Source organism: Leiobunum rupestre, chromosome 2 (genome assembly GCF_980474605.1).
Source record: "Leiobunum rupestre chromosome 2, qqLeiRupe1.1.hap1, whole genome shotgun sequence".
NCBI lineage: Eukaryota > Metazoa > Arthropoda > Arachnida > Opiliones > Sclerosomatidae > Leiobunum > Leiobunum rupestre.
In genome coordinates, this window is record NC_143385.1 from 67,174,184 (window position 1) to 67,186,630 (window position 12,447).

At 38.6% G+C, this 12,447-nt stretch overlaps 1 protein-coding gene across 2 annotated transcripts in view; it reads right to left on the bottom strand.

Moving 5' to 3' along the window:
• Positions 1 to 572: 572 nt before the first annotated feature.
• Syt7 (Synaptotagmin 7) overlaps positions 573 to 12,447 on the bottom strand; it is a 370,991-nt gene continuing 359,116 nt past the window's right edge. For both annotated transcript variants that reach the window (XM_090165062.1, XM_090165063.1), the window contains exon 8: positions 573 to 1,329. In XM_090165062.1, the coding sequence (XP_090021188.1) occupies positions 1,022 to 1,329 (308 nt within the window). In that variant the 3' untranslated portion in view covers positions 573 to 1,021. The remainder of the gene's footprint in view (positions 1,330 to 12,447) is intronic.

Genomic DNA, 12,447 nt, shown 5'->3' on the forward strand with positions numbered 1-12,447 from the left:
AATACCGGATATAGCGTAACATACTGCCACTACTTAAAATTGAACTTACACAATCGATAGTTTGGTATTTCGATATCGGCCCCTTCTCCACACGCGCATTGCCATTTTTGACGATCGATAATTTTGGGTCATTTTTGATTAATACAGAATAGCTTTCTGGGGTTAGAATTCTCACTTGTTAAATGCAGAGCCAGAAGGCAGGATTTCTTATCATTCTTATAAGAAAAGAATTCTTAACCTATTTGACGTAACCCCTTGTTTTGTTAAATTCAGCACGTAATTATTATAATTTATTAGGTAATATTTTTCGTAAATTTTATCATATTTACACGTAAAAAATAATTTGTTGCATATTTATGACTGTACATATAAAAACACGAATTTGTTTTTCTGTTTGAATGGAACCACCTCTGGTATAAATTAACAAGAAATGAAGTGACCTTTATATGGGAATCAACGTAATATCCGTACAACAGCTCTATAAGATTTCACTTATTTATGAAATTTAAAAAACTTTATTTAAGCTTTTCCATTAAATTTTATAAATTAATTTCTCGCAAAAAGCTCACTATTGAACTTGTCTTTAACATTTAACACAACATCGTTACAATTTCATTTATTTATATTTATATAATTTCTCGTTTGTTGGTTTCTATATCCAAACCCCTGGGAATTCAAAAACCGCTGTTTCTAAAAGCAACGGTTTTTATTTGGGTAACCACGCGTTTTATCATATTTTGTTTTAAATTATCGACATTTTGCTACCCAACGATTTGAAATGTTCCTAAACGCAACCCTAAAAAATAACGCGCATGCGCAACCAACATTGAAACGTTTGCGCAGATCCTGGTTTTCTCTCCCTCAAGTTGAAATTGGGTTTTTCCTGAAATGTCTTTTACATATAGAAAAAAATCCCAAATTTACATCGAAACCAGGTGTTGTTTTTTTTTAAAGATTTTTTGTGTGTTTTTTTTTCTTTATCGAATGTAATTACTAATAAGCCCCGTTCTGGTGTTTTCCTTCAAACCGATTTGAGCCGGTGCCACTGGGGCACCATGGTGCGCGGTTTACTAAGCATGTCCGTCCAATGTTTAGTTTCGGTCGGTCCGCTGCGCGACGAGAGAATAATTTTTCCAATCATTTCGTTCCGGCCAATTTGATCGTAGTCCATGACGGTCACCGACAGCGACGTCTCGCGAATGTGTTCCCAGGGCACCGAGTACTGGAACGTCTCGTTGAAGACGGGGTTCAGCGACACTTTGATCACCCGAGTCTTCCTTTTCTCCACACGCTTGTCTCCTTTGTGCAACCAGATCTTCACGTACGGATCTGTGACGCGAAAGACACCAAAGTCACTATTAACTTCAAAACCAATTGCGCTTTTGCGTCCTGCTGCTAAATAAACATTTTTTAATAATAATAATAATTCAAAGCACCACCTTAGGCCTAAGTCATCGAGCGACTTTTAAAGCCTTTAATTCAGGTGGCCGGGTTACAATGCGTAGGAGGGTGTTTCAAAAGGTGATGCAAAAATGTTAAGGAGTTGTAGGGGTGAGTTGAGAAGTATGCCTGTTTTTGTCCCATTTTCCTACGATGAGTGAAAAGAGCGCCAGAGAGCTTCAAAGCTTGGAGGAATAAAACAAGTATACAGGAGTTGCGGAGAGCTGCGAAATCGGTTTCGTCAGTGACTGTGAACTCGCGCGAGACGGAGGGGTTCAAACGCGACTAGCGCCAGCTGCATACGGAATTTTGCAACTATTCTCATTTTATATCATAATTGTTTTCGCGTCGTCTGGTTTGTTTTGAAACATTTCTAAATTCTTTGCACCTTTTTCCAAAATGACTCGTATTTGTTTGGAGGAATAAAACAAACCAGACGACGCGAAAACAATGCTATAAAATGAGAATAGTTACAAAATCCCGAATGCAGTTGGCGCTAGTCGCGTTTGAACCCCTCCGAATCGCGCAAGATCACGGTCACTGACGAAACCGATTTGGCAGCTCTCCGCAACTCCTGTATACTTGTTTTATTCCTCCAAGTTCAAAGTGTGGCCTACTAGCCCCTGGAAGTAAGCTGCAACGAGCGCGAAACCAAGCAGCAGGGAAACGCGAACATTAAGGTTGGGTTCGTGTGATAGCTAAAAAAGGACTTTGTAAACAAATCAAGGTAACCCGCGTAAAAAAGTAAACCTAAATAGTATTTAAAGTCCCTGCTGCTTGGTTTGGCGCTTGTTGCAGGCTACTTCCAGATCTGAACTTTTGTTTATTGTAGTTTATTATAATACGAAATGTTAAGTTAATGGACTGTAATGCAAAGATTGTAATACGTCAATAAGTAATAGCAAAAGTAGCATAAGACCCAAAAGTGTGTCAGAACGGTATAGTAGTTAATGAGAGTTTGTTGCAAAGTAAAAAAGGGAAACGAAGAGGGGGTCGGAAAATACGTCATCAAAATCGAGTTACTCCAGCGCCGCCGAGTGAGGCGTTTTAGAACGTATGAAAATCGTGCCAGACCATAGAATAAATATAAAGTTGCTAGTACTATTCCAACTAGTAGGTTATATAGTCTATAGTGTGACTAGGTCTCACTAGAAATGTTAATAGGCGCGAAGGTACAGCTGACACACTTTTGGGTCTTACGCTACTTTTGGTAATAGTTCTTTCATCGGCCTCCTGAACAGGTTGTTCAGATGGAAATTCTCAGCTGTTTTGAAGATATTCATCTAGTTAGATCAGGTAAATTTTTTAATATCCCCTTAGCCAGCAATCTGATCTGAAATTGTATCAGTTTCAATGTCCAATGTAACCAATCTTACCAAAATCAGTTATTTGACTTATACGTTATATAAACTTGTGGAAAGTAAACCAAAATAAACAAATTAAAATTTCTAAAGGAATTTAATCGAGGATAAGTAAAATCGTTAACTGTGAGGCATCTGAAATCTGATCTATCGGCTAACAATGATTTCAGATTAGTTCGGACGTAAAAGGGGATAATTTGATATCTGTTTTATCTCAATTATTTCCTCAACTTCACACTAATGCAATTTTATTGCTGCCAAATTAGTTGTTCATATCCTTTGTACCAATTAATTGGTTAATCTACACTTTGCAAACTTTTCCACCAAATACAAATATTCAATTGTTGTGGGTCGAAATAGCACAACGATTAGATTAGCCGGGTCAAATGTTTCAAAGTTCACGCGTTAGTGACGTCACGGAATAGCTTAATTTCGTTGGTTGAATTTCAAAAAGTTGTATATTTCAAACAAATTGTACACCCAAAAAATTCCCTAACCTAAAAAGTCACGTGTTAGTCCAACGTTTACTGTTCACGCTGCTTAATTCACTGCCAATTAGTATATGAACCAACGTTTACTGCTCACGCTGCTTAATTCACTGCCAATTAGTATATGTACCAACGTTTACTGTTCACGCTGCTTAATTCACTGCCAATTAGTATATGTACCAACGTTTACTGCTCACGCTGCTTAATTCACTGCCAATTAGTATATGTACCAACGTTTACTGCTCACGCTGCTTAATTCACTGCCAATTAGTATATGTACCAACGTTTACTGTTCACGCTGCTTAATTCACTGCCAATTAGTATATGTACCAACGTTTGCTGTTCACGCTGCTTAATTCACTGCCAATTAGTATATGTACCAACGTTTGCTGTTCACGCTGCTTAATTCACTGCCAATTAGTATATGTACCAACGTTTGCTGTTCACGCTGCTTAATTCACTGCCAATTAGTATATGAACCAACGTTTACTGCTCACGCTGCTTAATTCACTGCCAATTAGTATATGTACCAACGTTTACTGCTCACGCTGCTTAATTCACTGCCAATTAGTATATGTACCAACGTTTACTGTTCACGCTGCTTAATTCACTGCCAATTAGTATATGTACCAACGTTTACTGTTCACGCTGCTTAATTCACTGCCAATTAGTATATGTACCAACGTTTGCTGTTCACGCTGCTTAATTCACTGCCAATTAGTATATGTACCAACGTTTGCTGTTCACGCTGCTTAATTCACTGCCAATTAGTATATGTACCAACGTTTACTGTTCACGCTGCTTAATTCACTGCCAATTAGTATATGTACCAACGTTTACTGTTCACGCTGCTTAATTCACTGCCAATTAGTATATGTACCAACGTTTACTGTTCACGCTGCTTAATTCACTGCCAATTAGTATATGAACCAACGTTTACTGCTCACGCTGCTTAATTCACTGCCAATTAGTATATGTACCAACGTTTACAGCTCACGCTGCTTAATTCACTGCCAATTAGTATATGAACCAACGTTTACTGCTCACGCTGCTTAATTCACTGCCAATTAGTATATGTACCAACGTTTACTGCTCACGCTGCTTAATTCACTGCCAATTAGTATATGTACCAACGTTTACTGTTCACGCTGCTTAATTCACTGCCAATTAGTATATGTACCAACGTTTGCTGTTCACGCTGCTTAATTCACTGCCAATTAGTATATGTACCAACGTTTGCTGTTCACGCTGCTTAATTCACTGCCAATTAGTATATGTACCAACGTTTGCTGTTCACGCTGCTTAATTCACTGCCAATTAGTATATGTACCAACGTTTACTGTTCACGCTGCTTAATTCACTGCCAATTAGTATATGTACCAACGTTTGCTGTTCACGCTGCTTAATTCACTGCCAATTAGTATATGTACCAACGTTTACTGTTCACGCTGCTTAATTCACTGCCAATTAGTATATGTACCAACGTTTGCTGTTCACGCTGCTTAATTCACTGCCAATTAGTATATGAACCAACGTTTACTGCTCACGCTGCTTAATTCACTGCCAATTAGTATATGTACCAACGTTTACTGCTCACGCTGCTTAATTCACTGCCAATTAGTATATGTACCAACGTTTGCTGTTCACGCTGCTTAATTCACTGCCAATTAGTATATGAACCAACGTTTACTGCTCACGCTGCTTAATTCACTGCCAATTAGTATATGAACCAACGTTTACTGCTCACGCTGCTTAATTCACTGCCAATTAGTATATGTACCAACGTTTACTGCTCACGCTGCTTAATTCACTGCCAATTAGTATATGTACCAACGTTTGCTGTTCACGCTGCTTAATTCACTGCCAATTAGTATATGAACCAACGTTTACTGCTCACGCTGCTTAATTCACTGCCAATTAGTATATGTACCAACGTTTACTGCTCACGCTGCTTAATTCACTGCCAATTAGTATATGTACCAACGTTTGCTGTTCACGCTGCTTAATTCACTGCCAATTAGTATATGTACCAACGTTTGCTGTTCACGCTGCTTAATTCACTGCCAATTAGTATATGTACCAACGTTTACTGCTCACGCTGCTTAATTCACTGCCAATTAGTATATGTACCAACGTTTACTGCTCACGCTGCTTAATTCACTGCCAATTAGTATATGTACCAACGTTTACTGTTCACGCTGCTTAATTCACTGCCAATTAGTATATGTACCAACGTTTGCTGTTCACGCTGCTTAATTCACTGCCAATTAGTATATGTACCAACGTTTGCTGTTCACGCTGCTTAATTCACTGCCAATTAGTATATGTACCAACGTTTACTGTTCACGCTGCTTAATTCACTGCCAATTAGTATATGTACCAACGTTTACTGTTCACGCTGCTTAATTCACTGCCAATTAGTATATGTACCAACGTTTGCTGTTCACGCTGCTTAATTCACTGCCAATTAGTATATGTACCAACGTTTACTGTTCACGCTGCTTAATTCACTGCCAATTAGTATATGTACCAACGTTTGCTGTTCACGCTGCTTAATTCACTGCCAATTAGTATATGAACCAACGTTTACTGCTCACGCTGCTTAATTCACTGCCAATTAGTATATGTACCAACGTTTACTGCTCACGCTGCTTAATTCACTGCCAATTAGTATATGTACCAACGTTTGCTGTTCACGCTGCTTAATTCACTGCCAATTAGTATATGAACCAACGTTTACTGCTCACGCTGCTTAATTCACTGCCAATTAGTATATGAACCAACGTTTACTGCTCACGCTGCTTAATTCACTGCCAATTAGTATATGTACCAACGTTTACTGCTCACGCTGCTTAATTCACTGCCAATTAGTATATGTACCAACGTTTGCTGTTCACGCTGCTTAATTCACTGCCAATTAGTATATGTACCAACGTTTGCTGTTCACGCTGCTTAATTCACTGCCAATTAGTATATGTACCAACGTTTACTGTTCACGCTGCTTAATTCACTGCCAATTAGTATATGTACCAACGTTTGCTGTTCACGCTGCTTAATTCACTGCCAATTAGTATATGTACCAACGTTTACTGTTCACGCTGCTTAATTCACTGCCAATTAGTATATGTACCAACGTTTACTGTTCACGCTGCTTAATTCACTGCCAATTAGTATATGTACCAACGTTTGCTGTTCACGCTGCTTAATTCACTGCCAATTAGTATATGTACCAACGTTTGCTGTTCACGCTGCTTAATTCACTGCCAATTAGTATATGTACCAACGTTTACTGTTCACGCTGCTTAATTCACTGCCAATTAGTATATGTACCAACGTTTACTGTTCACGCTGCTTAATTCACTGCCAATTAGTATATGTACCAACGTTTACTGTTCACGCTGTTTAATTCAATGCCAATTAGTATATGAACCAACGTTTGCTGTTCACGCTGCTTAATTCACTGCCAATTAGTATATGTACCAACGTTTACTGTTCACGCTGCTTAATTCACTGCCAATTAGTATATGTACCAACGTTTGCTGTTCACGCTGCTTAATTCACTGCCAATTAGTATATGTACCAACGTTTACTGTTCACGCTGCTTAATTCACTGCCAATTAGTATATGTACCAACGTTTGCTGTTCACGCTGCTTAATTCACTGCCAATTAGTATATGTACCAACGTTTACTGTTCACGCTGCTTAATTCACTGCCAATTAGTATATGTACCAACGTTTACTGTTCACGCTGCTTAATTCACTGCCAATTAGTATATGTACCAACGTTTACTGTTCACGCTGCTTAATTCACTGCCAATTAGTATATGTACCAACGTTTACTGTTCACGCTGCTTAATTCACTGCCAATTAGTATATGTACCAACGTTTGCTGTTCACGCTGCTTAATTCACTGCCAATTAGTATATGTACCAACGTTTGCTGTTCACGCTGCTTAATTCACTGCCAATTAGTATATGTACCAACGTTTACTGTTCACGCTGCTTAATTCACTGCCAATTAGTATATGTACCAACGTTTACTGTTCACGCTGCTTAATTCACTGCCAATTAGTATATGTACCAACGTTTACTGTTCACGCTGCTTAATTCACTGCCAATTAGTATATGTACCAACGTTTACTGTTCACGCTGCTTAATTCACTGCCAATTAGTATATGTACCAACGTTTGCTGTTCACGCTGCTTAATTCACTGCCAATTAGTATATGTACCAACGTTTGCTGTTCACGCTGCTTAATTCACTGCCAATTAGTATATGTACCAACGTTTACTGTTCACGCTGCTTAATTCACTGCCAATTAGTATATGTACCAACGTTTACTGTTCACGCTGCTTAATTCACTGCCAATTAGTATATGTACCAACGTTTGCTGTTCACGCTGCTTAATTCACTGCCAATTAGTATATGTACCAACGTTTACTGCTCACGCTGCTTAATTCACTGCCAATTAGTATATGTACCAACGTTTACTGTTCACGCTGCTTAATTCACTGCCAATTAGTATATGTACCAACGTTTGCTGTTCACGCTGCTTAATTCACTGCCAATTAGTATATGTACCAACGTTTGCTGTTCACGCTGCTTAATTCACTGCCAATTAGTATATGTACCAACGTTTACTGCTCACGCTGCTTAATTCACTGCCAATTAGTATATGTACCAACGTTTGCTGTTCACGCTGCTTAATTCACTGCCAATTAGTATATGTACCAACGTTTACTGTTCACGCTGCTTAATTCACTGCCAATTAGTATATGTACCAACGTTTGCTGTTCACGCTGCTTAATTCACTGCCAATTAGTATATGTACCAACGTTTACTGTTCACGCTGCTTAATTCACTGCCAATTAGTATATGTACCAACGTTTGCTGTTCACGCTGCTTAATTCACTGCCAATTAGTATATGTACCAACGTTTGCTGTTCACGCTGCTTAATTCACTGCCAATTAGTATATGTACCAACGTTTACTGTTCACGCTGCTTAATTAACTGCCAATTAGTATATGTACCAACGTTTACTGTTCACGCTGCTTAATTCACTGCCAATTAGTATATGTACCAACGTTTGCTGTTCACGCTGCTTAATTCACTGCCAATTAGTATATGTACCAACGTTTACTGTTCACGCTGCTTAATTCACTGCCAATTAGTATATGTACCAACGTTTACTGTTCACGCTGCTTAATTCACTGCCAATTAGTATATGTACCAACGTTTGCTGTTCACGCTGCTTAATTCACTGCCAATTAGTATATGTACCAACGTTTACTGTTCACGCTGCTTAATTCACTGCCAATTAGTATATGTACCAACGTTTACTGTTCACGCTGCTTAATTCACTGCCAATTAGTATATGTACCAACGTTTACTGTTCACGCTGCTTAATTCACTGCCAATTAGTATATGTACCAACGTTTACTGTTCACGCTGCTTAATTCACTGCCAATTAGTATATGTACCAACGTTTGCTGTTCACGCTGCTTAATTCACTGCCAATTAGTATATGTACCAACGTTTGCTGTTCACGCTGCTTAATTCACTGCCAATTAGTATATGTACCAACGTTTACTGTTCACGCTGCTTAATTCACTGCCAATTAGTATATGTACCAACGTTTACTGTTCACGCTGCTTAATTCACTGCCAATTAGTATATGTACCAACGTTTACTGTTCACGCTGCTTAATTCACTGCCAATTAGTATATGTACCAACGTTTGCTGTTCACGCTGCTTAATTCACTGCCAATTAGTATATGTACCAACGTTTACTGTTCACGCTGCTTAATTCACTGCCAATTAGTATATGTACCAACGTTTGCTGTTCACGCTGCTTAATTCACTGCCAATTAGTATATGTACCAACGTTTGCTGTTCACGCTGCTTAATTCACTGCCAATTAGTATATGTACCAACGTTTACTGTTCACGCTGCTTAATTCACTGCCAATTAGTATATGTACCAACGTTTGCTGTTCACGCTGCTTAATTCACTGCCAATTAGTATATGTACCAACGTTTACTGTTCACGCTGCTTAATTCACTGCCAATTAGTATATGTACCAACGTTTACTGTTCACGCTGCTTAATTCACTGCCAATTAGTATATGTACCAACGTTTGCTGTTCACGCTGCTTAATTCACTGCCAATTAGTATATGTACCAACGTTTACTGTTCACGCTGCTTAATTCACTGCCAATTAGTATATGTACCAACGTTTGCTGTTCACGCTGCTTAATTCACTGCCAATTAGTATATGTACCAACGTTTACTGTTCACGCTGCTTAATTCACTGCCAATTAGTATATGTACCAACGTTTGCTGTTCACGCTGCTTAATTCACTGCCAATTAGTATATGTACCAACGTTTACTGTTCACGCTGCTTAATTCACTGCCAATTAGTATATGTACCAACGTTTACTGTTCACGCTGCTTAATTCACTGCCAATTAGTATATGTACCAACGTTTACTGTTCACGCTGCTTAATTCACTGCCAATTAGTATATGTACCAACGTTTGCTGTTCACGCTGCTTAATTCACTGCCAATTAGTATATGTACCAACGTTTACTGTTCACGCTGCTTAATTCACTGCCAATTAGTATATGTACCAACGTTTGCTGTTCACGCTGCTTAATTCACTGCCAATTAGTATATGTACCAACGTTTACTGTTCACGCTGCTTAATTCACTGCCAATTAGTATGTGTACCAACGTTTGCTGTTCACGCTGCTTAATTCACTGCCAATTAGTATATGTACCAACGTTTACTGTTCACGCTGCTTAATTCACTGCCAATTAGTATATGTACCAACGTTTGCTGTTCACGCTGCTTAATTCACTGCCAATTAGTATATGTACCAACGTTTACTGTTCACGCTGCTTAATTCACTGCCAATTAGTATATGTACCAACGTTTGCTGTTCACGCTGCTTAATTCACTGCCAATTAGTATATGTACCAACGTTTGCTGTTCACGCTGCTTAATTCACTGCCAATTAGTATATGTACCAACGTTTACTGTTCACGCTGCTTAATTCACTGCCAATTAGTATATGTACCAACGTTTACTGTTCACGCTGCTTAATTCACTGCCAATTAGTATATGTACCAACGTTTACTGTTCACGCTGCTTAATTCACTGCCAATTAGTATATGTACCAACGTTTACTGTTCACGCTGCTTAATTCACTGCCAATTAGTATATGTACCAACGTTTGCTGTTCACGCTGCTTAATTCACTGCCAATTAGTATATGTACCAACGTTTGCTGTTCACGCTGCTTAATTCACTGCCAATTAGTATATGTACCAACGTTTACTGTTCACGCTGCTTAATTCACTGCCAATTAGTATATGTACCAACGTTTACTGTTAACGCTGCTTAATTCACTGCCAATTAGTATATGTACCAACGTTTACTGTTCACGCTGCTTAATTCACTGCCAATTAGTATATGTACCAACGTTTGCTGTTCACGCTGCTTAATTCACTGCCAATTAGTATATGTACCAACGTTTACTGTTCACGCTGCTTAATTCACTGCCAATTAGTATATGTACCAACGTTTGCTGTTCACGCTGCTTAATTCACTGCCAATTAGTATATGTACCAACGTTTGCTGTTCACGCTGCTTAATTCACTGCCAATTAGTATATGTACCAACGTTTACTGTTCACGCTGCTTAATTCACTGCCAATTAGTATATGTACCAACGTTTGCTGTTCACGCTGCTTAATTCACTGCCAATTAGTATATGTACCAACGTTTACTGTTCACGCTGCTTAATTCACTGCCAATTAGTATATGTACCAACGTTTACTGTTCACGCTGCTTAATTCACTGCCAATTAGTATATGTACCAACGTTTGCTGTTCACGCTGCTTAATTCACTGCCAATTAGTATATGTACCAACGTTTACTGTTCACGCTGCTTAATTCACTGCCAATTAGTATATGTACCAACGTTTGCTGTTCACGCTGCTTAATTCACTGCCAATTAGTATATGTACCAACGTTTACTGTTCACGCTGCTTAATTCACTGCCAATTAGTATATGTACCAACGTTTGCTGTTCACGCTGCTTAATTCACTGCCAATTAGTATATGTACCAACGTTTACTGTTCACGCTGCTTAATTCACTGCCAATTAGTATATGTACCAACGTTTACTGTTCACGCTGCTTAATTCACTGCCAATTAGTATATGTACCAACGTTTACTGTTCACGCTGCTTAATTCACTGCCAATTAGTATATGTACCAACGTTTGCTGTTCACGCTGCTTAATTCACTGCCAATTAGTATATGTACCAACGTTTACTGTTCACGCTGCTTAATTCACTGCCAATTAGTATATGTACCAACGTTTGCTGTTCACGCTGCTTAATTCACTGCCAATTAGTATATGTACCAACGTTTACTGTTCACGCTGCTTAATTCACTGCCAATTAGTATATGTACCAACGTTTGCTGTTCACGCTGCTTAATTCACTGCCAATTAGTATATGTACCAACGTTTACTGTTCACGCTGCTTAATTCACTGCCAATTAGTATATGTACCAACGTTTGCTGTTCACGCTGCTTAATTCACTGCCAATTAGTATATGTACCAACGTTTACTGTTCACGCTGCTTAATTCACTGCCAATTAGTATATGTACCAACGTTTGCTGTTCACGCTGCTTAATTCACTGCCAATTAGTATATGTACCAACGTTTACTGTTCACGCTGCTTAATTCACTGCCAATTAGTATATGTACCAACGTTTGCTGTTCACGCTGCTTAATTCACTGCCAATTAGTATATGTACCAACGTTTGCTGTTCACGCTGCTTAATTCACTGCCAATTAGTATATGTACCAACGTTTGCTGTTCACGCTGCTTAATTCACTGCCAATTAGTATATGTACCAACGTTTGCTGTTCACGCTGCTTAATTCACTGCCAATTAGTATATGTACCAACGTTTGCTGTTCACGCTGCTTAATTCACTGCCAATTAGTATATGTACCAACGTTTACTGTTCACGCTGCTTAATTCACTGCCAATTAGTATATGTACCAACGTTTACTGTTCACGCTGCTTAATTCACTGCCAATTAGTATATGTACCAACGTTTACTGTTCACGCTGTTTAATT